The sequence below is a fragment of the Haliotis rufescens genome, unplaced genomic scaffold, assembly GCF_023055435.1.
Source record: "Haliotis rufescens isolate VD_foot unplaced genomic scaffold, xgHalRufe1.0.p SCAF_3, whole genome shotgun sequence".
Classification (NCBI taxonomy): domain Eukaryota; kingdom Metazoa; phylum Mollusca; class Gastropoda; order Lepetellida; family Haliotidae; genus Haliotis; species Haliotis rufescens.
The window spans coordinates 66,793,527-66,819,691 of NW_025964001.1; the positions used below are offsets into that span (position 1 = coordinate 66,793,527).

Here is a 26,165-nt window from a genome sequence, read left to right on the forward strand (position 1 = left end):
AATTGGTTCATAGGCAACGACTTTTGAAAATATAGTGCGGGGTTTGTTTTTTTTTCTTCTGTGTTCAAACTAGTATGTAATCAAGTAAACAGTTGTGTACCATCAACCTGGTAAAGGGCCTCCCTACATAAAGAACCTTACAAACTCCTATAGCTGCCATGACTATAACACGAGATGTGCAGTAAAGCAGTGTGCATGTAGAGGGAAGTAACTGTGTGCTATACTGGATCACACTGTTTTTAAGTATTAGGATTTGTTTATTTTTTTGAAAATGGAAATAAAATTAAAAATGCATCAGTCTTTATGAGGATGCGGGCGGTGCCTGAGAACCAAGCCTATTTTTTTTGGCCTAAGCAATAAGTGGTCCACAGTATTATCTGCATGTCGTGACTATTCCATGACATTTTACCACTAGCATCCTATACACATGATATATTTAATGTATGTTTAATACTATAGAGTTTCACTCTGTTAATGAGACTCCACAAGTCTTCCATGCAGTGTCTGGCTATCTACTTGATCTGAGGAGTAAACACTGGTACATCCAGAGAGACAAGCTTCCAGTGTAGGCTATTGCACCAACATCACGCACAAAACAAACCATTACAGATATGAGAGGCACAAGTAATGTTCCAGCTCCTTGAAACAAATATTCTTTAGAAAGCACCTATTCAGTTGTAACTGATTTTTAGGTAGACTTGGAAAGGCTATATGTTCTACTGACGAGTGCTGGCTGGTAGAGTACCTCTGTAGGAGCTACAAGAGCTAATCATGTTATATTTATATATCTTTATATTTGAACTGAAAATGTTAGTATTTTAAAAGGAATTGTCAGGGAATTGACATCTCTGCTGTTCTGTAAGAACATGCATGAGTAATTATTTTTGCAATATTTTCTTCTTTTATGTCAATTTTCCACAGATAGTTGCAAAGTGTCGAAATTTACACATCTTTTCTACAGAGAGTTGCAAAGTGTCGAAATTTACACATCTTTTCTACAGAGAGTTGCAAAGTGTCGAAATTTACACATCTTTTCTACAGATAGTTGCAAAGTGTCGAAATTTACATATCTTTACACAGATAGTTGCAAAGTGTCAAAATCTACATATCTTTTCCACAGATAGTTGCAATGTGTCGAAATTTACATATCTTTTCTACAGACAATTGCGAAGTGTTGAAATTTACATATCTACGAATAGAGGTGTCCCTACACATTTTGCATAGTAAATTGGAGAATATTAAATAATAAAACAAAATGCACAAAATATTCCCAACACAGGTTGTTGAATACAGATTTCATTGTACTGGTGTATCTGACCTAACACTGGTTTCATAAATGGATCAAGAACAAAATACAAGTACTTCTAAATGCCCCACAAGACAAGTTTCTAACAACAGCCTTTCTGACAAACCAAAGTGTTTAGTATAAATCAGTGCATGGAAACAGCGATGGATATTCCCAAGTCCACTGACATCCCACAGTCCATGTTGCAGACAGGGATAAGTGACTACTTCATCGGGATATAAATGTAGTCCTTTTTAAAGTACTGTCACAAATCCTCCATCTGTCTTAGAGCACATTCAAGCACTTGAGTCCCATGAAAAGATATTCATTCAAGAAAATGGATACAAATGCAGTGAAAAGTATGAAAAAATTCAACTTTTCAAATTTCAGGCGTTTGTGTACATCCTAAGGTACGTCCATCCCAAGCAACACTGTCATACAGTGTTACTGTATTATAGCTAAAATGGATAGGATTATCATCAAACCGCCTGCATGTTATCAGAAATGAGGGGGCCACTGTAACTTGATAATGCCCTCATATTGCTTGACGACCAGCCATTATCACGCTCGTTGTTAGGTTACGTCAATGGGATAGGGAAATTTGACGTCACATTCAATAATGACGTCATCTGGTTTGTTCAATGACATTTTCATATTTGTAAAAGCGGGTAAGGGAAATTCGTGTTGATTGCAGTAAATGCTTCAAAACCGATATTGTGGTATTTTTATATTTGATAACAAATTCTATCCATTTTAGCTACAGTAACGGTAACACTATTTTCAGGGCAGTATCATTTGCAGAAGCCCTCAGTCTTTTCAACTTTACTCCTTCATCGGGCAGTTAATGGAAGACCTCGGGCTTCTGCAAACGATAATGCCCTGAAAAATAGCGTTACTCTTATATTATTGGGACATCACTGCGTCCACCACCAGTCTAGGGTGATGTCATGGCAGCCTTGGCCTCCTGTGACAACTCCTGCAGTTTGTCATACCCCTCCACTGAGCCTGGCGAAACACCAAACGCTTCAACCTGGAACACAAGCATGATGACATACAGAACATTACTCTGGACAAACCGCTGGGTCTGCTCATGTTTAGCGAGGTAATCAACCTGGTGGTTGCACCACCTGTTGTCCTGTAGGCAGCTGCTGCTGACTAAGGGGCCCGTACACATAGCAGTTTTAACACTATCTTAGTAGCTGCCTTCCATAGACAGACTTAACATAGTAATGGACATAGGAATGGAGCCCTGTTCCCCTAAGTTGGCATGATGGCTACCTACCTGTTCCCTCAGATGTCCCTATGGCTACTGACCTGTTGCCCAGAGATGCCCTGACAGCTACTAGGCTGTTCCCTCAGATATCCCCATTGCTACCGACCTGTTACCTCAGAAATCCCCATGGCTACTGAGTGTTCCCTCAGATATACCAATGGCTACTGACCTGTTGCCCAGAGATGCCCTGACAGCTACTAGGCTGTTCCCTCAGATATTCCAATGACTTCTGACGTGTTCCCTAAAAGGTGCCCTGACAGCTACTGAACTGTTCCCTCAGATATCCCCATGGCTACTGACCTGTTCCTTCAGATATCCCCATGGCTACTGACCTGTTCCCTCAGATATCCCCATGGCTACCGAGCTGTTCCCTCAGATATCTCCATGGCTACTGACCTGTTCCCCAAAGTTGGCAATGTCAATGATGAGCTGCTGCCTGATCTTGTCATCATCTGAGATCCCCTGCCCCCCTCCAGTCTTTTCTGTTCCCCGAGCCTTCTTCAGGCGCTTCAGACTGTCCTCCATCTTCTTGACCGACGACAACACCTCCGAGGTGACTCCAAAATATCTGGTTATTTAAAAGTAGAGGTTTACATTCTCTATGCAGTACATATAAACATCTTGTGTTAAAGTGTTTCTCAGTGAGCAATGAGTCATTTAGAATGCAACATTTCAAGATCCCTGTGGTTAACTTCGAATCATTTTTCTTGCAGCTTCCAATTAACAGATCTGGGCCAGACAAACCAGTGGTTGACAGCATGAGCAACAATCTAAGCCTTCTGATGATCACTCCTTCACTTCTAATCTGCTCTTACGACAGACATGAGATATCCCCACCTGGAGACAAGTATGGGATACTGGGGACCTATTCTGGCATCTCTACCTGGAGACAAGCATATCCTAGGGACCTATTCCGACACAGCATATCTACCTGGAGACAAGCATATCCTAGAGACCTATTCCGACACGGCATATCTACCTGGAGACAAGCATATCCTAGAGACCCATTACGACATGGCATATCTACCTGAAGACAAGCATATCCTAGGGACCTATTCTGACATGGCATATCTACCTGGAGACAAGCATATCCTAGGGACCTATTCTGACATGGCATCTCTACCTGAAGACAAGCATATCCTAGAGACCCATTACGACATGGCATATCTACCTGGAGACAAGCATATCCTAGGGACCCATTACGACATGGCATATCTACCTGGAGACGAGCATATCCTAGGGACCCATTACGACATGGCATATCTACCTGAAGACAAGCATATCCTAGGGACCCATTACGACATGGCATATCTACCTGGAGACAAGCATATCCTAGGGACCCATTACGACATGGCATATCTACCTGGAGACAAGCATATCCTAGGGACCCTCTACGACATGGCATATCTACCTGGAGACAAGCATATCCTAGAGACCCATTACGACATGGCATATCTACCTTGAGACAAGCATACCCTAGGGACCCTCTACGACATGGCATATCTACCTGGAGACAAGCATATCCTAGGGACCCATTACGACATGGCATATCTACCTGGAGACAAGCATATCCTAGGGACCCATTACGACATGGCATATCTACCTGGAGACAAGCATATCCTAGGGACCCATTACGACATGGCATATCTACCTGGAGACAAGCATATCCTAGGGACCCATTACGACATGGCATATCTACCTGGAGACAAGCATATCCTAGGGACCCATTACGACCTGGCATATCTACCTGGAGACAAGCATATCCTAGAGACCCATTACGACTTGGCATATCTACCTGGAGACAAGCATATCCTAGGGACCCATTACGACATGGCATATCTACCTGGAGACAAGCATATCCTAGGGACCCATTACGACATGGCATATCTACCTGGAGACAAGCATATCCTAGGGACCCATTACGACATGGCATATCTACCTGGAGGCAAGCATATCCTAGGGACCCATTACGACATGGCATATCTACCTGGAGACAAGCATATCCTAGGGACCCATTACGACATGGCATATCTACCTGGAGACAAGCATATCTTAGGGACCCATTACGACATGGCATATCTACCTGGAGACAAGCATATCCTAGGGACCCATTACGACACGGCATATCTACCTGGAGACAAGCATATCCTAGGGACCCATTACGACACGGCATCTCTACCTTGAGACAAGCATATCCTAGGGACCCATTCCGACACGTCATATCTACCTGGAGACAAGCATATCCTAGGGACCCATTACGACACGGCATATCTACCTGGAGACAAGCATATCCCAGGGACCCATTACGACACGGCATATCTACCTGGAGACAAGCATATCCCAGGGACCCATTACGACACGGCATATCTACCTGGAGACAAGCATATCCTAGGGACCCATTACGACACGGCATATCTACCTGGAGACAAGCATATCCTAGGGACCCATTACGACATGGCATATCTACCTGGAGACAAGCATATCCTAGGGACCCATTACGACATGGCATATCTACCTGGAGACAAGCATATCCTAGGGACCCATTACGACTTGGCATATCTACCTGGAGACAAGCATATCCTAGGGACCCATTACGACATGGCATCTCTAACTGGAGACAAGCATATCCTAGGGACCCATTACGACTTGGCATATCTACCTGGAGACAAGCATATCCTAGGGACCCATTACGACATGGCATCTCTAACTGGAGACAAGCATATCCTAGGGACCCATTACGACATGGCATCTCTACCTGGAGACAAGCATATCCTAGGGACCTATTACGACATGGCATATCTACCTGGAGACAAGCATATCCTAGGGACCCATTACGACATGGCATATCTACCTGGAGACAAGTATATCCTAGGGACCCATTACGACTTGGCATATCTACCTGGAGACTAGCATATCCTAGGCACCCATTACGACTTGGCATATCTACCTGGAGACTACCATATCCTAGGCACCCATTACGACATGGCATATCTACCTGGAGACAAGCATATCCTAGGGACCCATTACGACTTGGCATATCTACCTGGAGACTAGCATATCCTAGGCACCCATTACGACATGGCATATCTACCTGGAGACAAGCATATCCTAGGGACCCATTACGACTTGGCATATCTACCTGGAGACTAGCATATCCTAGGGACCCATTACGACTTGGCATATCTAACTAAAGATGAGCATGGAACATACAGGGAGCTGATCTGGCCCTCCAGCCCCATTGAGACTGCGTCCAGTACATCCAGGTAGTAATAATAGTCACTAAAGTACTCATGGAAATGAAAAAATACTGTTTTGCTGGATTTAATAATCGACACAAACCATTACGTAGATGTAAATACGAAATAACAAGTTTTATCTCAGTGCTCAATACAAAATGTACTTTACAGGAAGTAATTTGTAGGCACTTTCAACATTCAAAAATAAAACTAAGTCCAAATTGACATGGCAGAAACAGGCTATAGGCATTATGCAAATTAGCCTGGAAAAAAAATATCAAAACAACAATAAAAATAACAGCTATGTTTATGTACATAATAATAATGACATGTAAGTTGTTGTTTGAGAAGGGAATATGTTACTTTTACGTTCTGGTATTTTGACGATTATTCACTATCCCACAATGCCACTCACAAATCACTAACCACTGACAAATCACATGCATGTGGGTTTCAAGCACCTGTTTTCACCTGTCGTCAAGGTGTCATAGGTCATGGACATTCACCTTGATCTACTAACACCTGGTTATGCTCAGTTTCACAAAAGTCTGTTTTGTTCATATTTTTACACACTTTTACGTGTAAAAGACATAAAAACCTTTGATACGCTGTATTTGAGCCAAGGCCCAATTAGTACTAATTGAGTTGTTTGAATATTTATATATTTTGTATATTAACTGCATTTAATTAAAATCTGAGATCGAAAAAACAGGGTTTTTTCATTTCCGTGAGTACTTTAGATATATCCGTTAAGGCAAGCAACAACTCACTGTTCTGCTAGACTGCTGAAGACTGTCTTGAGGAAGCCTGTTCGCAGTTTACCTCCCAAGGCCTCTGCATGCTCATCCAGGAACAGTTTCAGCGGTTTCCCCAAACTGATGATGTACGTCGATGGTTTGCTGGGAACCTAATAATAATAATAGGCTATTTATATTGCGCATATTTCCACATCACTCAGGGGCATGCTCAAAGCATTATTATTACCCCGTCACTGGATCAATCCGCACTCAAGAATCATTCTCAGCTCCCTTGGGAGTATACAACCCAAGGTGCCTGTTAGGCACTAGGTTTACAACCAAATTGCTATCTCATCCTTCCAGGTACTAATTCACTGCTGTGTGAACAGAGGCACATTTTGAACAAAGTCACTTGCTCAAGGAGACGCCACATGTGGAGCCCTAGAAACTCTCAGGAGCCAAGCTGCCGAAACGCGGTCACCCATCCAAGGACTCTCCGTGACTCTTTGTGACCTGTGTGCTGTGCAAAGGACCATGTGCCACCATATGCAGAAATGGTCAGTTACTTCAAATTGTGATCGATCAGCCTGATTTATGCCAGTGTTTTCTATCCCTGCAGGAAGTGACCATGCCTCAAGATAAAGATTCAATGAAACATCCAAACTTTTGGCTCCAAGGTTTTATAAAACTTACACAAAGCAAAGAGGTTACCTACTGATACCAATATTAAAGTCTGGTCCTGACTGTTTTGCCCTTGACAAAACGGGGCACTTTATATTAGCCAGGAATGAGTGAGTGAGTATGGTTTTACGCCACGTTTAGCAATATTCCAGCAATATCACAGCAGCGGAACACCAGAAATGGGCTTCACACATTGTACCCATGTGGGGATTATCCAGGAATGTCACCATGCAGTGTCAAGTATTCAAAGGGACACAACTGCTGTGGTGACAATTTTGACTCACATCTCTGTTGGTCCTTCTATACAAGCGGGGGATGTCGCTGACTTGCTTGAGATAGACACAGCACTGACCAATCAAGTCTCCTGACACGAACACTTGGAACTTGGGCAGCCTCTCCAACACAGATGACCCACATTCAACAAAAGTGTCTGAAGCAAACATGAAATAAACATTACAAACATCTAGGGCGGGCTGGGACAATACACCAACTGTGCGATATCATATGTATCTTGATACCTTGCCCACGTTCCTATATGTATCATGATACTTGCATGTGCTCTTATCTTTGGCAATCATAGACAGGATGGCCAAATACATGGCACACTAACGACTTACAGTTGGCAGTGTCAAGAATGGTGTAACGGATGAAAATATTTACGTTTTACCACTCGTTTTCACTAGTAATTAGTGTTCTGTGTTGGAATATGATTGGTCAAAAGGAGGAGCACAAAAGGGACATAACTCGCAATAGCCACTGGTGGCACTACGATCAAGTCCAGAAATTTCAGTCAAGTTCGGCAAGGGTGGAAAGTGGACTCTTACAGTTAATTCCCTTGCCTCGGGAAGATGGTTATAAATAGAGATAAGTTGAGCAAATGAAACTACAATCTAATCATGTGTCCATTTCAATCTGTCAGTAATCATCTCTGTGACCATTACTAATTATATATTGTGATGAAATATTTTGTACAAACACAGAACCAGTTTTCTCGAACTCTTGGGAACCAGAGAAATAGCTGACTTATCCAGAGGTTGACACATCATTTGCCCAACGTTCTACAGTTTGACTATCAGACAGAAAGCAAACATGGTAAAGTTGTCCCCCATGTTAAGCCAGGTCCTTCACTAGCCATGTTTTTACCCTAACTGACATATCATGGCAGATGTTACAACGTTAGAAATTGGCACTCGTCCTGTCGTCCTTGCCAAACTGCCCAATAGTTAAGGTATCATAAGGACTAATAGAAATTTGCCATATTTAAGGGTTTTGCTATATATTATCATTATAAGGAATAGTGGACTAAAATGTTTAGTGTTAGTTTCTAACGCTGCTTTACTCAGGCCAATCAGCAGTCTCTTGCCTTTGATGTTACACACCATATTGTGATGACGTCATTATGTTTGACAGCGTGTTTGACAAAGTTGTTTTTTTCAAAAACAATTGTTTCGATCTCCTACTTGTCACAGTAAATCTTAACTTATTTTCAACTCTTGGACTATAAATTGAGCAGAGGTCCAGATAAGCTTTTGGTGTTGTGGGTATTTTACGCATGCATTTTAAAATCATTGGGTATCAGTAATTCTATCTCGGTATTCAAATTTCTGTTACCTACTAGTTTTTACACATGTGGGTATTTAAGTTAAATATTTAAAAACACTATTCATCTAGTCCCTGCAAACTGGTGTCATGCGGGTTCGAGAGCTTTATAGGACTCAAAAGTACCACGACACTTCCACAAGAAAGTGTGATGGCAAATGATCATGATATAACTGTTATTGTGGAGTTTGGCAAGGTTGATGGAATGTCCGTTTATAGTTTCAAAATAAGTTGCTGATTTGCTACTTCACAATATTTTGATGATATGCACAAGTTTTAGTTTTGTAGCGTATCTGTAATGATCGTTGCGTATTTGATACGCTTGGATTCTATTTTACTGCGTATTTCTGCATTTCTGATGCGTATTTTACGCAGATACGCAGCTTATCTAGAGTTCTCATTGAGTTTGTGGCAACAGGGAATTCAGCTTGATACATAAGGGCTAAAATGGTGATAAATGAAGGAAGAGTTGCTGGGACAAGACACACAACTGGGGACTCAGCACATCGAATCGTGAGACAAAGGGGTTTGACTGTAGATGAATACATTTTGTCACATAATCCAAACCTTTCAAGCTGTCAGGGTTCGGAAATCCATCTGCTTCTAATTTAGGCTTCACAGTGTTGAGGAAGAGGTCTGGGAGCTGCAACATCCAGGACACAGCTATAGTTTATGGATGTTAACAAACAACAAACAAACAAGGATGATGAAAGGGACAATCTCATTAAAATTAGATCTTAGTTTTCGCTACCGCTAAACAAAGATCTGAGGACATCCCATTACGGGTCACCACATTTTGACCGACCAATGAAATGATTGACAAGAAATCGACATTGGCCAATCAGAAGACAGCTTTCTCGAGCTTTACGATACTAGTTTCAAACTGGCGACTACGCTTCGAAACATATTTTGACGTATTCTCGATTAAAAAAATTAAAACTGATAAGAAGAACATTCTGGAATAGCTTAGAGGTGGCCTAGATTGTATGGATATTACCATAAAACCTGCAACTGTCGTTTGGAACACCCTGTGTTAAATATTTCGTGGTTGCATGATTAGAAAACATTAGAAAATTCCGACTGTCACTTTCATGATCTGGTAAGCGACGCTCTGATTTGTTGGATGAAAGGTCGTTCTGACGTGACCCTTAATGGGATGTCCTCAGATCTTTGTTTAGCGATAGCGAGAACTAAGATCAGATTTTAATGAGATTGATGAAAGGGACAAAGAGTGTAGATTTAATATTAGCCATAACCCCGTTCAACCCAGCTGCTGACCCCTGCTTGATAAACGAACTAACATCTGAACCGCAACATCCCATTGCAGGACAACAGAAGTTCCACAGGTCAACTCTGTCCCGGTAATACTCATTAAACATTTTACTGATCATAAAAACAGCAGTATTTTGCTTCCAATGTATTTACAGGTAACATAGTTTTCCGTTGCAGATTACTGTATAATCTTTGATATGGCATTAAAGATCTTATAATGGTGAGAAATTGCAAATAAACCTTATAAACCAAATAATAACAAGATGTTCTTTCACACAGGTGGCTAAAGATTAATTTTTGATCAATGTTTTGACTTCTTGCAACCACTAAAACTTGCTACATATGTTCAATCATACCAAATGCTTTATGTTTGAATTGAATGTCACTGACCGTGTCAGCTAGCCGCTCAGCATCCGCCAGCAGACAGACGATCTGTCCGATGGTGATGGGAGGGGTTGCAGGGGATGGGGATCTCTCCGGGGGTTGTGGGGAGGAGGACCTGTGCATGTCCCCCGCTCCGTTCAGCCTCTCCAGGTTCCCCGTGGAGGACACAGTCCTCAGTTTTGTTGGCTTCTCCTGCTGTGACTCTTTTCTTCTTGCATTCTGTCACAGAAGGAAATGTATCATATTGTACTCCTCGATATGTGTCTTCTTGCATTCTGTCACAGAAGGAAATGTATCATATTGTAATCCTTGATATGTGTCTTCTTGCATTCTATCACAGAAGGAAATGTATCATATTGTACTCCTCGATATGTGTCTTCTTGCATTCTATCACAGAAGGAAATGTATCATATTGTACTCCTCGATATGTGTCTTCTTGCATTCTTAAGATTATTTCTGATATTACAATTTTTGATAAATGTGGAAATTAGAAATTCAATTAATTCAGTCAAAAACAAAACTGGTTTTTAAATGTTACACTTCTGGTAACCTCCCTCATTCACGTCCACTTATTTTCTATAACCTTTCACCCCCATCTACCTTCTCCACATCCTCATCTGCTCTCTTCCATCTCATCTACCTTCTCCTCCAGCACTCCCCTACCCCTACCTGCTTCCTCAATCTAACCCTCCTCCAGCACTCCCATACCCCACACACCTCCACCCCTACCTGCTTCCTCAATCTAACCCTCCTCCGGCACTCCCATACCCCACACACCTCCACCCCTACCTGCTTCCTCAACCTAACCCTACTCCAGCACTCCCCCACCCCACACACCTCCACCCCTACCTGCTTCCTCAACCTAACCCTACTCCAGCACTCCCCCACCCCACACACCTCCAACCCTACCTGCTTCCTCAATCTAACCCTCCTCCGGCACTCCCATACCCCACACACCTCCACCCCTACCTGCTTCCTCAACCTAACCCTACTCCAGCACTCCCATACCCCACACACCTCCACCCCTACCTGCTTCCTCAACCTAACCCTCCTCCAGCACTCCCCCACCCAACACACCTCCACCCCTACCTGCTTCCTCAACCTAACCCTCCTCCAGCACTCCCATACCCCACACACCTCCACCCCTACCTGCTTCCTCAACCTAACCCTACTCCAGCACTCCCATACCCCACACACCTCCACCCCAACCTGCTTCCTCAACCTAACCCTCCTCCAGCACTCCCATACCCCACACACCTCCACCCCAACCTGCTTCCTCAACCTAACCCTCCTCCAGCACTCCCATACCCCACACACCTCCATCCCTACCTGCTTCCTCAACCTAACCCTCCTCCAGCACTCCCATACCCCACACACCTCCACCCCTACCTGCTTCCTCAACCTAACCCTCCTCCAGCACTCCCCCACCCCACACCCCTACCTGCTTCCTCAACCTAACCCTACTCCAGCACTCCCCCACCCCACACACCTCCACCCCTACCTGCTTCCTCAACCTAACCCTCCTCCAGCACTCCCCCACCCCACACACCTCCACCCCTACCTGCTCCCTCAACCTAACCCTCCTCCAGCACTCCCCCACCCCACACACCTCCACCCCAACCTGCTTCCTCAACCTAACCCTACTCCAGCACTCCCATACCCCACACACCTCCACCCCTACCTGCTTCCTCAACATAACCCTCCTCCAGCACTCCCATACCCCACACACCTCCACCCCTACCTGCTTCCTCAACCTAACCCTACTCCAGCACTCCCATACCCCACACACCTCCAACCCTACCTGCTTCCTCAACCTAACCCTACTCCAGCACTCCCCCACCCCACACACCTCCACCCCTACCTGCTTCCTCAACCTAACCCTACTCCAGCACTCCCATACCCCACACACCTCCAACCCTACCTGCTTCCTCAACCTAACCCTACTCCAGCACTCCCCCACCCCACACACCTCCACCCCTACCTGCTTCCTCAACCTAACCCTCCTCAAGCACTCTCCCACCCAACACACCTCCACCCCCCCTACCTGCTTCCTCAACCTAACCCTCCTCCAGCACTCCCCCACCCAACACACCTCCATCCCCCTACCTGCTTCCTCAACCTAACCCTCCTCCAGCACTCCCCCACCCCACACAACTCAATCTCCCTACCTGCTTTCTCAACCTAACCCTCCTCCAGCACTCCCCCACCCATCCCAATCCTGAACCTACCTTCTTTTTCTTGTATTTCTTCCCCAGCCCCTCATCTCCTCGCCCACCTGTACTGCCACACCCCTACCCAACCTACCTCCTCTTCCTGTGCTATCCACCCCACCTACCCACTTCCTGCACTCCCCCCTCCTCCACCCCCCCCACACACACCCTCCTCCTCAACGTACCTCCTCTTCAAGCACCTCCTCCAGCCAGGCGGTGTAGCGAGACAGCATCTGCAGGTTGAGTTTGAGGAACCTGTGAGACAGTGAGGACAGGTAGACACCGTCCCGCCAGCATATCTGGAGGGAGTCCCACAGGGAAGACGTCGACAGCAAGTGGAAGCCATGAGGATTTTCTGAAAGGGATTGAAATCTTCAGCATTAACTGTTGAGGAATCAATCCATCAAAAGGAAAAAGGAAATGTGATAGATACACATGTCATGAAATGAACTTCCATTAAGAAAATATCCTTAAATGTGAAAAACTATTTTCATTTGCGTATTTATCCTTTGTTTACATTAATTGTACAGCTCCACGTGCTGTCATCGAAGCCACGGAGAACAAGCGATTTGGTCACTTCGTGAAGCTATATTGTCATGCGCCTCAGTGTTGCAGTTGTAGCAGCATATCTATGTAATTATGCAAAACAATATGTAAAGGGCACGATAGGTTCGCATTAGGGCCATCTGTTCTTATGTCGAAATAAGCGTGTGTGTTTACAAACAAGAGAAAAGCCAGGTCATGTGATAAGCCCGTGGTGTGGTCACTAGAGCAGAAACTTCTCATGCGGAACAGGTGAAGTGAAATGGGGTTTATCGTCGTGTCCAAGATTATTGCACTTATATAGCGACGTGCATGCACATGTGTGTGTGGCTGCTTGTACTAGTCCGGACTGATGCCGAATTATAGTGCTAGCCCACTGAGATACCATGCCGCAGTTAAACATGAATACCCCACTCAGACACAGTATACTGACGCAGAGCCGACCAGTCCTTGTTTTAGCCCCTTAATGCCGAGTGCAAGACAGGGTAACAACAAGTACCATCTTTTAACATCATTTGGTATGATGCGGCCGGGGATCGAACCCCAGACCTTCCTCTCTCCGGAAGACCAGAGAGGCGGTCTCACGCGGAATAAGGCGCAAAGAGCAGAGTAAGCTGAGGTTGCAGGTCTGATTCATGTCATGGAAAAGAAAATCGTGAATTTTAGCCAGTATAAAAATTAAAATTAGATGATACTAAAATGATGTTCATAAATCTTGTGTGATATAACACTTTTTAGTCAAGTTAGAACGATCTCAGAACACCCTGGGCATGGATACAGCAACTGATCGCAGGCTTTCCACTTCGTGAAGAAACATAAGAACATAGGATGATTTCACTACAGGTTTATAAGAAAAGCATCAAACCTGGGGAATTGTTAAATCCAGTCATGAGAGCAGTCTCCAAAGATCCAGCTATTTCTTGGAACCTGCAACGTTAAACATTAGGTCATCAGGGAAACGACACCTCATGCCTATTAGCCCTTAGTATTCTGGAACATGTACAGCTATTCACATTCCTTTCACTTGTGTAATTCTAATACTAAGCTATTCTAATCCAAATATAGTCATCTCCCCGAGGCAAGAGAGTTAACCCTTGCCGAACTAGGCTGGAATTTTTGGCCTTGATCGTAGCGCCACCAGTGGCTATTACCAGTTATGTCCCTTCTAAGCCTCTCCTATGGACCAATCAGATTCCAACTCTTGTATCACTTGCATTTGCTTCAAACAAAATGGCAGCGCCCAGTCAGGACGATCTGAACGATAATCAAGATCTATATTGTGATAAAACAGGTCTTACATCGCGAAATGCATCAAATCACATGAGCACCTTGATTAATAACACGAAAAGATTTGAAAAATATCTGTTGACAACAAGCTGGCAGTGCTTTGCAAAATCCTGCAATCGACCTAAATTTGCAGGACAGTTTACGATCCGGATTTCGATTTCGTTGTGCGATTTTGATTGGACTATGCACAGACTAGTTAGTCCAGCCAAAATGTAACTCCATAATACCAACCTAGTTTCGGCAAGGGTGGAAACTGGACGTTTATGGTCAGTTAACTTCCTTTCCTCAGGAAGATGAATATAGTCCTCACTCCTGTTGTTAAACTGTATCAGGTTTCTTGTCCTTCACATCCGACATACATCTATATATATATACACACACACTTCAGCATGATGAAATAGTATTCAACAGTCAGCATTACACCTTCAGTGTGATGACCCAAGTATTGAGCAGTGTCCTACACCTTCAGTATGATGACCCTAGTATTGAGCAGTGTCCTACACCATCAGTAAGATGACCCTAGTATTGAGCAGTGTCCTACACCTTCAGTGTGATGACCCAAGTATTGAGCAGTGTCCTACACCATCAGTATGATGACCCTAGTATTGAGCAGTATCCTACACCATCAGTATGATGACCCTAGTATTGAGCAGTGTCCTACACCATCAGTATGATGACCCTAGTATTGAGCAGTGTTCTACACCTTCAGTACGATGACCCTAGTATTCAGCAGTCCTACACCTTCAGTATGATGACCCTAGTATTCAGCAGTGTCCTACACCTTCAGTATGATGACCCTAGTATTGAGCAGTGTCCTACACCTTCAGTGTGCTGACCCAAGTACCCCACAACCAGCAGTACACCTTCAGTATGATGACCCTACTATTGAGCAGTGTCCTACACCTTCATTATGACCCTAGTATTGAGCAGTGTCCTACACCTTCAGTATAATGACCCTAGTACTGAGAAATGTCCTACACCATCAGTATGATGACCCTAGTATTGAGCAGTGTCCTACACCATCAATATGATGACCCTAGTATTGAGCAGTGTCCTACACCATCAGTATGATGACCCAAGTATTGAGCAGTGTCCTACACCATCAGTATGATGACCCTAGTATTGAGCAGTATCCTACACCTTCAGTGTGATGACCCTATTATTGAGCAGTGTCCTACACCTTCAGTGTGATGACCCTAGTATTGAGCAGTATCCTACACCTTCAGTATGATGACCCAAGTATTGAGCAGTATCCTACACCTTCAGTATGATGACCCTAGTATTGAGCAGTATCCTACACCTTCAGTATGATGACCCAAGTATTGAGCAGTGTCCTAAACCATCAGTATGATGACCCTAGTATTGAGCAGTATCCTACACCTTCAGTGTGATGACCCAATTATTGAGCAGTATCCTACACCATCAGTATGATGACCCTAGTATTGAGCAGTGTCCTACACCATCAGTATGATGACCCTAGTATTGAGCAGTATCCTACACCATCAGTATGATGACCCTAGTATTGAGCAGTATCCTACACCTTCAGTGTGATGACCCAAGTTTTGAGCAGTATCCTACACCTTCAGTGTGATGACCCTAGCATTGAGCAGTATCCTACACCTTCAGTGTGATGACCCTAGCATTGAGCAGTGTCCTACACCTTCAGTGTGACGACCCAAGTACCCCACAACCAGCAGTACACCTTCAGTATGATGACCCTAGTATTGAGCAGTGTCATACACCTTCAGTGTGATGACCCTAGCATTGAGCAGTGTCCTACACCTTCAGTATGATGACCCTAGTATTGGGGAATCTCTCCACTACAACCAGTATGATGCCACAGCGTGCCTCCAGTACTCAGCACTCTACCTGATCTGGAAGTAGACTGGGAGGCTCCACTTGGACATGTAGGTGTGGTAGCTGGCGTGTTCCCTCAGACGCTTCACGCTGGCTTGAGAGCCACACATCCGCTCAAACTTTCCCAGGAAATCCATGCTTATCAAGTATTTCTGAACAATAGAAGAAAAAAACATAATTAATTTCATAAAGAAACAAACCTATCATGGATTTCTGACAACAACTTAAGAGAAATACAAAGACGTAATATACGCAATAGATGAGTACCTCGTGGAATACGTTGGGGTTGCCCGGGGCAAATATAGATGGAACCCTGGCCTCCAGGTTGCTGACAATCTCTGGCCACACCGAGTTGACCAGGAAGTCATAGCCCCGCACGATCTCCGTAGTTCTGTAAACAATCACCATAGGACACATGATTCCTACTCATGGAAACACAGCTACAAATTCTTCATCATGTGGTGGATCTTTTTCAGGATGTTTCAGGCGACATTAAATGATTGCTCTTCGTTTATGATCTAAATTACAAAGTAAAGTCAGTGGCCAAGCTTCTGTACCTTTGAAAAATCACAATTTGAAAGAATTACATTTAATTGTATATCTATATACTTATCCTATCTCACACTATGCTAGGTATAACTTCATTCTTTTTGCTCCATCCTTATGTGGAAAAGTGCTTGAACAAAGTTTCCAGCTTCTAAAAACATTTCGCCCGAACACATAAGGATCGAAAGCAGAAGGAAGAAATGTGAGATAGGATCAGTCTCAAAATTAATACCGTATTCGACATAATAAGCGCCCTGCTCTAATAAGCGCCCACGGCGGTATCTACTAATATATTGGCTAGTGAACAATCCCAATTAGCAACCCTTCCAATTGATCGATGTACACAAGACTTATTTTTTCACGTATAATACGCACTCGTGTGTTATTCACCCTTAATCATGGGCAATTAAATTCTGGATAAGTATATCTGTCATACATTAACATTTCAGGCTTTCAGCATAAACCATGAAATTTATCTTTCATGTATTGTTTTTTCACCAAAATAATATTCTAATAAGAGCCCCCTATTTCTAATTTTGAGAGCGCCCCGAGCACTTATTACGTTGAATATGGTACTTACTAATGAGCAGTTAGTCTGTAATAACTTGTCATTTTAAAGATACTGGGTTTTGTCGCTACATTTGTGATTAGTATTTGGGTTGGTGAAGCTTTGATGATGTATTGTTACCACTGCTGGCTGAATGTAACTATGTCTGATGATGAGTACAGGGACGTCCTTAGTGAAACAGACACAAGAGATTGCTTACCCCGACCCTCCACTGGTAACGTCCTTGAGTATCTTACACTTCTTGGGGATGAACTCAAGCACCTTGCCATACAGCCCTTGAAGCCCCTGGCTACTGGAGCGGATGTACTGCTCATTGATGAACTGAAAGTAAGCATAAGTGCCATGTAAAGTGTAATCCCCAAACGGGTCTTGAAACAAACACAGGGGACTGGGGACCTACACTACCCTGGAATCCTGACACGTCTTTAAACAAACACAGGGTACTGGGGACCTACACTACCCTAGAATCTCCACGTCTTGACATAAACACAGGGTACTGGGGACCTACACTACCCTGGAATCTCCACATCTTGACATAAACACAGGGTACTGGGGACCTACACTACCCTGGAATCTCCACACATCTTGAAACAAACACAGGGTACTGGGGACCTACACTACCCTGGAATCTCCACACATCTTGAAACAAACACAGGGTACTGGGGACCTATACTACCCTGGAATCTCCACACATCTTGAAACAAACACAGGGTACTGGGGACCTATACTACCCTGGAATCTCCACACATCTTGAAACAAACACAGGGTACTGGGGACCTACACTACCCTGGAATCTCCACACATCTTGAAACAAACACAGGGTACTGGGGACCTATACTACCCTGGAATCTCCACACATCTTGAAACAAACACAGGGTACTGGGGACCTATACTACCCTGGAATCTCCACACATCTTGAAACAAACATAGGGTACTGGGGACCTACACTACCCTGGAATCTCCGAATGTCTTGAAACAAACACAGGGTACTGGGGACCTATACTACCCTGGAATCTCCACACATCTTGAAACAAACACAGGGTACTGGGGACCTACACTACCCTAGAATCTCCACACGTCTAAAAACAAACACAGGGTACTGGGGACCTACACTACCCTGGAATCTCAGCACGTCTTGAAACAAACACAGGGTACTGGGGACCTACACTACCCTGGAATCTCAGCACGTCTTGAAACAAACACAGGGTACTGGGGACCTACACTACCCTGGAATCTCCACACGTCTTGAAACAAACACAGGGTACTGGGAACCTACACTACCCTGGAATCTCAGCACGTCTTGAAACAAACACAGGGTACTGGGGACCTACACTACCCTGGAATCTCCACACGTCTTGAAACAAACACAGGGTACTGGGAACCTACACTACCCTGGAATCTCAGCACGTCTTGAAACAAACACAGGGTACTGGGGACCTACACTACCCTGGAATCTCAGCACGTCTTGAAACAAACACAGGGTACTGGGGACCTACACTACCCTGGAATCTCCACACGTCTTGAAACAAACACAGGGTACTGGGAACCTACACTACCCTGGAATCTCAGCACGTCTTGAAACAAACACAGGGTACTGGGGACCTACACTACCCTAGAATCTCCACACGTCTAAAAACAAACACAGGGTACTGGGAACCTACACAACCCTGGAATCTCAGCACGTCTTGAAACAAACACAGGGTACTGGGGACCTACACTACCCTGGAATCTCCACACATCTTGAAACAAACACAGGGTACTGGGGACCTATACTACCCTGGAATCTCCACACGTCTAAAAACAAACACAGGGTACTGGGGACCTATACTACCCTGGAATCTCCACACGTCTAGAAACAAACAGAGGGTACTGGGGACCTACACTACCCTGGAATCTCCACACGTCTAAAAACAAACACAGGGTACTGGGGGCCTACACTACCCTGGAATCTCCACACGTCTAAAAACAAACACAGGGTACTGGGGGCCTACACTACCCTGGAATCTCCACACGTCTTGAAACAAACACAGGGTACTGGGGACCTATACTACCCTAGAATCTCCACACATCTTGAAACAAACACAGGGTCCTGAGAACCTACACTACCCTGGAATCTCCGAATGTCTTGAAACAAACACAGGGTACTGGGGACCTACACTACCCTGGAATCTCCACACATCTTTAAACAAACACAGGGTACTGGGGACCTATACTACCCTGGAATCTCCACACATCTTGAAACAAACATAGGGTACTGGGGACCTACACTACCCTGGAATCTCCGAATGTCTTGAAACAAACACAGGGTACTGGGGACCTACACTACCCTGGAATCTCCACACGTCTTGACAAACACGGTACTGGGGACCTACACTACCCTAGAATCTCCACATGCCTTGACAAACACGGTACTGGGGACCTACACTACCCTAGAATCTCCACATGTCTTGAGAAACACGGTACTGGAGGACATACACTACCCTGGAATCCTCACGTGTGCCTTTAAACCCAATAATTTTCCCAGGAGTCCCCATAGGCGTGTTTCAACAAGCAAGGGGTGCTGGGGGCCTCTCAATCTTGGAATCCCCACTGGGTTTCAATCAGAGACTGACATCATCATATCAACCATAAAACAACATAGATACCTCCTCCATGTAAGGCTTCACAATATGCAGTTTAAACAGATTCTCAGCATCCCTAGTCTTGTCGATGAGAGCGTATGTCCTCAAACACTGACGGAGGATGTCTGTGTTCCCTGACTCCAGCCCATCCAGGAAGGACCCTTCAAGGCTGTACTGCAATGTGGTGGTGATGTTTGCTATCCTCTGAAACACAAACAGTGGCACGTAAATCACTCTTTCTCCATCAGAAACAGAACGTACTCATATCCCCCGCCAATATGACATGTCCAGCTGTGTGCAAGGCATAAGCCCTTAGGTAATGAGTACTACTGCCATTTTCAGTCTAAGACAAAGTCGTTGTTATGGAAACTCAAAAATCCCAAACTAACAAAAGGCAACAGTGTACAACTCGACCTATCATTGTGCCAAGTTTGGTGAAGAAATATTGTATGGTTTTCAAACTTTTCTTCAGAAAGGAGCACTACCGTTATTTTCAGTCTAAGAAAAAGTTGTTGCCATAGAAACTTGAAATTCTTTTTTTTTTTTAAATCACAAACTGTGAAAAGGCACCAGTTTACAACTAGACCTATCATTGTGCCAAGTTTGGTGAAGAAATACTGTATGATTTTCAAGATTTGCTCCGGAAAGGAGACCTACCTATGTGCAAAGTTTGGTTAAGATATCTCTTATGGTTTTTAAGTTCTGCTCCGGAAACAAAACGTGACAAATGGACGGACAGCACCCATTCCTAAAACCCCCTTCCACTTTTGATACATTTCTGATATTTTCTCTTCAGAGTAGCTGAGAGTCAATCTCGTTCAAACAAGAGCACAAGAGGTCCTACCTTAAATGTATCTAAATGATAACTGAAGTTAAACGTTGATAATGACAGAAACACTTGTGGAGGCCTAGCTCAGTTAATCTTTTTGTAAGGTATAGTTCAAACACCAAGTGCTCATGTTATGGTTGAGTGAGTGAGTGAGTGAGTGAGTGAGTGAGTGAGTGAGTGAGTGAGTGAGTGAGTGTTGTTTTATGCCGCTTTTAGCAATATTCCAGCAATATCATGGCAGGGGACACCAGAAATGGACTTCACATTGTACCCATGTGGGGAATCGAACCTAGGTTTTCGGTGTGACGAGCAAACACCTTAAGCACAAGGCTATCCCACTGCCCCTCACATGTAATGAACATGATGGAAGTATGTTGTTTTCATCAAGCAGACTTACAGGTCGGATCCTCTCCACCAGCGGCAGCCCCCTGCTCTTTGTGACGTAGAACTGCAGCTTATTGAACTCCGTGGCCACTCTCTCAATCAGCTGACCACTCAGCTGGCTGAAATACAAAACTAGCATGAATCAGTACGTTCAATAGGGGAAATTACCAGGAGTGCAACTAAACTACAATACTATTTTAAAACACTGTAGTATGGCTCAGTGTTTTGTTTGTTTATTTGTTGTATAACGCAACACTCAGCAATGTTCCAGCTATATGATGGCGGTCTGTAAATAATCATGTCTGGACCAGACAATCCAGTGACTGCCATCATGAGCATCGTGACTGAGATCATGAGCATCGATCCATGCAATTGGAATATGATGACACGCATTAACCAAGTCAGCGAGCCTGACTACCTGATCCGGTTAGACTCCTCTTACGACAAGCACAGTTGTCTTTTACAGCATGCATGGGTTCCTGAAGACCTATTCTACCCCGGATCTTCACAGGCTCAGTGGCTTCATACAATGCAGATTTCCATGATTTTTAAGGGACCAACTTCTTTACATTCGAGGGGGGAAGGGGAGTTTTTGTTTGAGGCAGATTACTATTTCATTCAGTGCTTTAACACTTCTCTTAGAGGATAAGCCAAAGGTTTCTGAGACACCTAAAATTGAACTTTTTTAAATCCATCATTGAATGATTACAAAAATATTTTTGTGTATAAAATCCCAACATTTCAGTACAAATAAAGTACTTTCATGAAGGTTTGGTACAGATGCTAGCGGTGTAGCATATACATTGCATTGAAAGGATAAAGATGTTGAAATTGCATAAGTTAACTCTCTCCAGACATGATAAGGTAACATTACTGTTATGGGGTCCCGGTCATAACTGGTAACATACCAAAGACTTATATGTACCTAGATACAGAAGCAAAAGATGCTGACCTTAATGACCCCAAGGCTCTCTTAATTTCAAACACTAAAAGGTACAAATATGAGAAAGATGACAATGAAATTGGGGATGAAGAACAAAGTTTAAAAATATGAATAAGTCCTACCCAGGATGCTGGGAGTCTTCTCCCGACTCTGATCCTTGGATGCCAAGAAGACGTTCAATCTTCTCCACCGACTGTGTTATGTTCATCAAACGCTGCAAGCAAGCCTGGAAGTACCACGGTTACATCTCATTACACATATCTTTCAAGAACATAAAATCATAAAATGCTCAATAAAAAAAATTAGTCTTAAAATATGCTTCTGTTTTCTCTGGGTCAATATTTATTTTCTTTGCTATCAATCCAGTTCCAGTTGTGAATCCTTTACCTTCTTTTTCTGCACTTCCTGTTGCTTCCGAAGTTTGTTTTCAACAGCTGCTATTGCTTCATCCATTGCCGATCTGACACTCTGAAGGAATGAATTCACTATCAGCACACATACACAAAGCCTTAATTCAGAGACACTGAATTCTTTAATACCAGTGTATTGTCACATTGAACAAGCTTGCATACATCACACTATTTGTACAAAGTTTTTGTCTTCATGTTCCAACAATGCCAAGATGAGGACGTGTCTTTGGAAATACAGCTGGTCTTCATGGCCATGTCAAGAAGAATTAAATTGTATGGATGACAAAATTCTTTATGCAACAGTGTAAATAAAAAAGTTGTCCTCCATACAATTGCTTGTATTACCCTAATAGATATAACTTACCAAACTTCCACAATGCTCAACAAAGAATCAAATAATACTCTTGCAGTGTTCATTCTATTGAGTGAGTGAGTGAGTTGGGTTTTAAGCCGCTTTTAACAGTATTCCAGTTATATCACGGCGTGTCAGCTTAATGTGGGAGGAAAGCCCGAAGTGATGCAGGTCTCGGACGTTCACCACTTCGGTGAAACCCACGAGCACGGGTATGGTGCTGACAAAACTAGAAACATAATGGGGGTGAACCTGGATTCGAACCCACGATCATAGGTTTCTGGCGTTCCCCAGGGGCGCAACTCTGCACAGCGAATTGTGGCGCCTTGGACGACTGGGCCACCCATGTCCCCATGTTCATTCTAGAGTGTGGTATTCTTTTTATACTGACGCAAGAATTAACTACCACATATGGCAGTAGGGTGCATGGTTTCTAATTTGAATGAATCTCATTTTATGCCTCAACATGATGACTCTATTTTGGGTCCCTATTGGGCCTAAAGGGCCCTTTATTCTTGTCATCTCGAATGAACACTGATTTTTGTTATTAAGCAATATTTACTCATCTGCTCAATAACATTAACATCAAGAACTACACTGAAAATTGACAATCAAGCAATAGGCTGAAATTGGTAACATAAAAAGTACACTTACCAAGACCTCTTCCTTCAGTTGACCAAGAGGGACGGTCAGATTGTTGATGGCTTTGTCCATCCCCACCTAAGGTCATAAAAAATGCAACTGTATCCAGGTATTTGCTGAAATAACTACAGCAATGTACTCTGACTAGGAAAAGTTGCTTCTATTGCATATCTTTTACCATAGCAAGCAAACCATTTTTAATTTTGGGGAAAATACTGAAAAAAGAATATGAGTTTGTATGTACTGTGTTTAAATCATAATAATAAGACTAACAATGTGACATCAGTACTTCCATGGTTACAGGACTGGCAATGATGAGATATAAATAAATATGGCATCATTATGTTTCTATGAGACAGGTCTTGGGCACAATGACTATCAGGCTGGACTGTTGTCATTACATATGGAATACAACAATATGATCGCTATTGCATTCCCTGCTGGGATAGCTACCAGCACAATAATCAGCACTATCAGTGTACCAACCAGGTTAGTTGAGAGGTTGACGAAGTCAGCATAGTCCTTGTTGATGAGTTCGATCATGGCACTCTTAAGAATTTTTAGGTATATGTTGAGATCATCTCGCAGTGTCTCCAGCTGAACGTGTCGCCGACATTCGATGACAAACTGGTCCACATGGAACTCGGTCTTGAAAGACAAGGAAACAACACTGAACAGTAACGAATGCATAACATGGTTAATACTGCTAGTCCCGTGAAGAATCCGGGGTAGAATAGGTCTTCAGCAACCCAAACTTGCCGTAAAAGGCGACTATGCTTGTTGTAAAAGGCGACTAACAGTATCGGGTGGTCAGGCTCGCTCACTTGGTTGATACATGTCATCGATCATCGATGCTCATGATGTCAATCACTGGATTGTCTGGTCCAGACTCGATTATTTTACAGACCGCCGTCATATAGCTGGAATATTGCTGAGTGAGGCGTTAAATAACAAACAAACAAATAATACTGCTAATATCAACTTATAGTATCTTAACCAATAGTTAAACTATACCCGTTCCACTTCTCATTTCAGCTAGTGGTGTAGGCCTATGTATCATATTTTTATTTAGATTTTGATAAAAAACGGGACTGCTGCATTCAGTTTGGTTCGATGTTCACTGCATAACGCAAGGAAAATGTCACCATTTCAATGATGCTAGATACTGCTATGTTCATTGTTATGATGATACTGGTAGATATCTGTGTGACGACGATCGGATAAGTAACTCTTTCCAATTGACAGAGTTTGAGTTTGATAGCACTAATTGCATGCAGATACCGACATATCGAAGACAACTACCTTCATAAACTCCTCTTTGTCGAAACATAAGGACGAAGGGCCGGATGGAAGGGTGAACCCCTTTCCTGCGTCGACAGTCATGCTGCTTGTCATGAAATGTTCACAGTTAACTTCGCTTCCGGAAAGTTGTCTGCTACATGGCAATATGGCTGCCGATTGCTATAATACTACTTGCTATACAACATATTACATATTATAATACATTAATATTATTTTGTTATTTTGAGTTATCAAAAATATATTTTTATCATTTAAAAATATATTATTTGGTATAAATTAATTTATGGTTAAACTGACTGCGTCCACATTGTAAATAAATAATTAAAATCTGCCCCGATACAAACAGTATGTTTAGAAATCGTAATGCAAATAGTACTTCTGTAAATACACGGAACACATATGTTCCAAAAACTAGGATTCAATATCAAACAATTGACACAAAATCGAACATTTGAATGATATTTGCAAATATGGAACTAATGTTTATACCTCGAGACGCATGACATATTTTGTTTCATGATATTATCTGTGAGATGTAAACAACTAATATGTACCAATTTCAAATTTCAAACGTATAAAGTATTTGTTGACGAAACAGGACCTACATTTATCAACTATTATTGTTTTGTAATACTCACATATATTGTCAACCATGTCATCCACTAGTACTGAGGCAAACGCCCAGTTATCACTCAGTTATTTTGGGGGCGTGTGTTTTCATAGGGATCTAAATTGGTAGACCTCTTTGGCAAAGTCTCTATGACAAATAATCATGTGAATTAGTAACGAAAATAAATATATTCATGGGGGATTATTCTAACCAAACAACTAACTTGATATGTCATAAAAGGGTTTCAGATAGGTCCATTTTCTGGGCCACTGACGGATTGTCATCCGAAATGTCACGAAGATATATTTGGTAATGCTACATTAAAGAAAATGCCCTATCAAGGGATACAATCATGCAAACGTCCTAATGGCATTTGCCTCAAGCAATATCACTGCATAAGGAAAATGCTTCTCAGAGAGATGACCGTATAGGGAGGTGCTGTGACAGACTGATAACTGCGTCTGTTTTCGAGAAGTCAAGTAGAGAAGTTGACAGGGATGGGGCAAATACGCAGTTAAAAGTTTCATTTTGTATGAGATGAATTCGTTTTCATTATCATTTGCTACTTTTGGTAAGTTCTGGTTTTGCCCGGTA

General features: G+C 43.1%; 1 protein-coding gene across 1 annotated transcript; it reads right to left on the reverse strand.

The window, feature by feature from the left end:
• Window positions 1-294: 294 nt before the first annotated feature.
• Window positions 295-25,107, reverse strand: LOC124151495 (conserved oligomeric Golgi complex subunit 2-like). The gene is made up of 18 exons (XM_046524000.2): window positions 24,962-25,107; window positions 24,146-24,307; window positions 23,672-23,737; window positions 22,643-22,723; window positions 22,378-22,481; window positions 21,326-21,431; window positions 20,124-20,303; window positions 17,678-17,799; window positions 16,632-16,755; window positions 16,377-16,516; window positions 14,086-14,147; window positions 12,863-13,032; window positions 10,474-10,686; window positions 9,379-9,454; window positions 7,497-7,642; window positions 6,565-6,701; window positions 2,955-3,126; window positions 295-2,315 (listed from the first exon to the last, which is right to left on the reverse strand). The coding sequence occupies exons 1-18, from the start codon at window positions 25,052-25,054 to the stop codon at window positions 2,220-2,222; spliced, it is 2,250 nt and encodes a 749-aa protein (XP_046379956.2). The 5' UTR covers window positions 25,055-25,107; the 3' UTR covers window positions 295-2,219.
• Between the last annotated feature and the right edge of the window lie 1,058 nt (window positions 25,108-26,165).

What these genes read in the sequence shown, in the direction of transcription:
- LOC124151495 (XM_046524000.2), bottom strand. Translation starts at nt 25,054, where the DNA reads ATGACAAGCAGCATGACTGTCGACGCAGGAAAGGGGTTCACCCTTCCA. An exon ending in GAAGACTCCCAGCATCCTGG is followed by an intron (nt 21,432 to 22,377) that starts GTAGGACTTATT and finishes TTTGTATTTCAG; the next exon opens with CCAGCTGAGTGGTCAGCTGA. An exon ending in TGGTGGAGAGGATCCGACCT is followed by an intron (nt 20,304 to 21,325) that starts GTAAGTCTGCTT and finishes TTTGTGTTTCAG; the next exon opens with AGGATAGCAAACATCACCAC.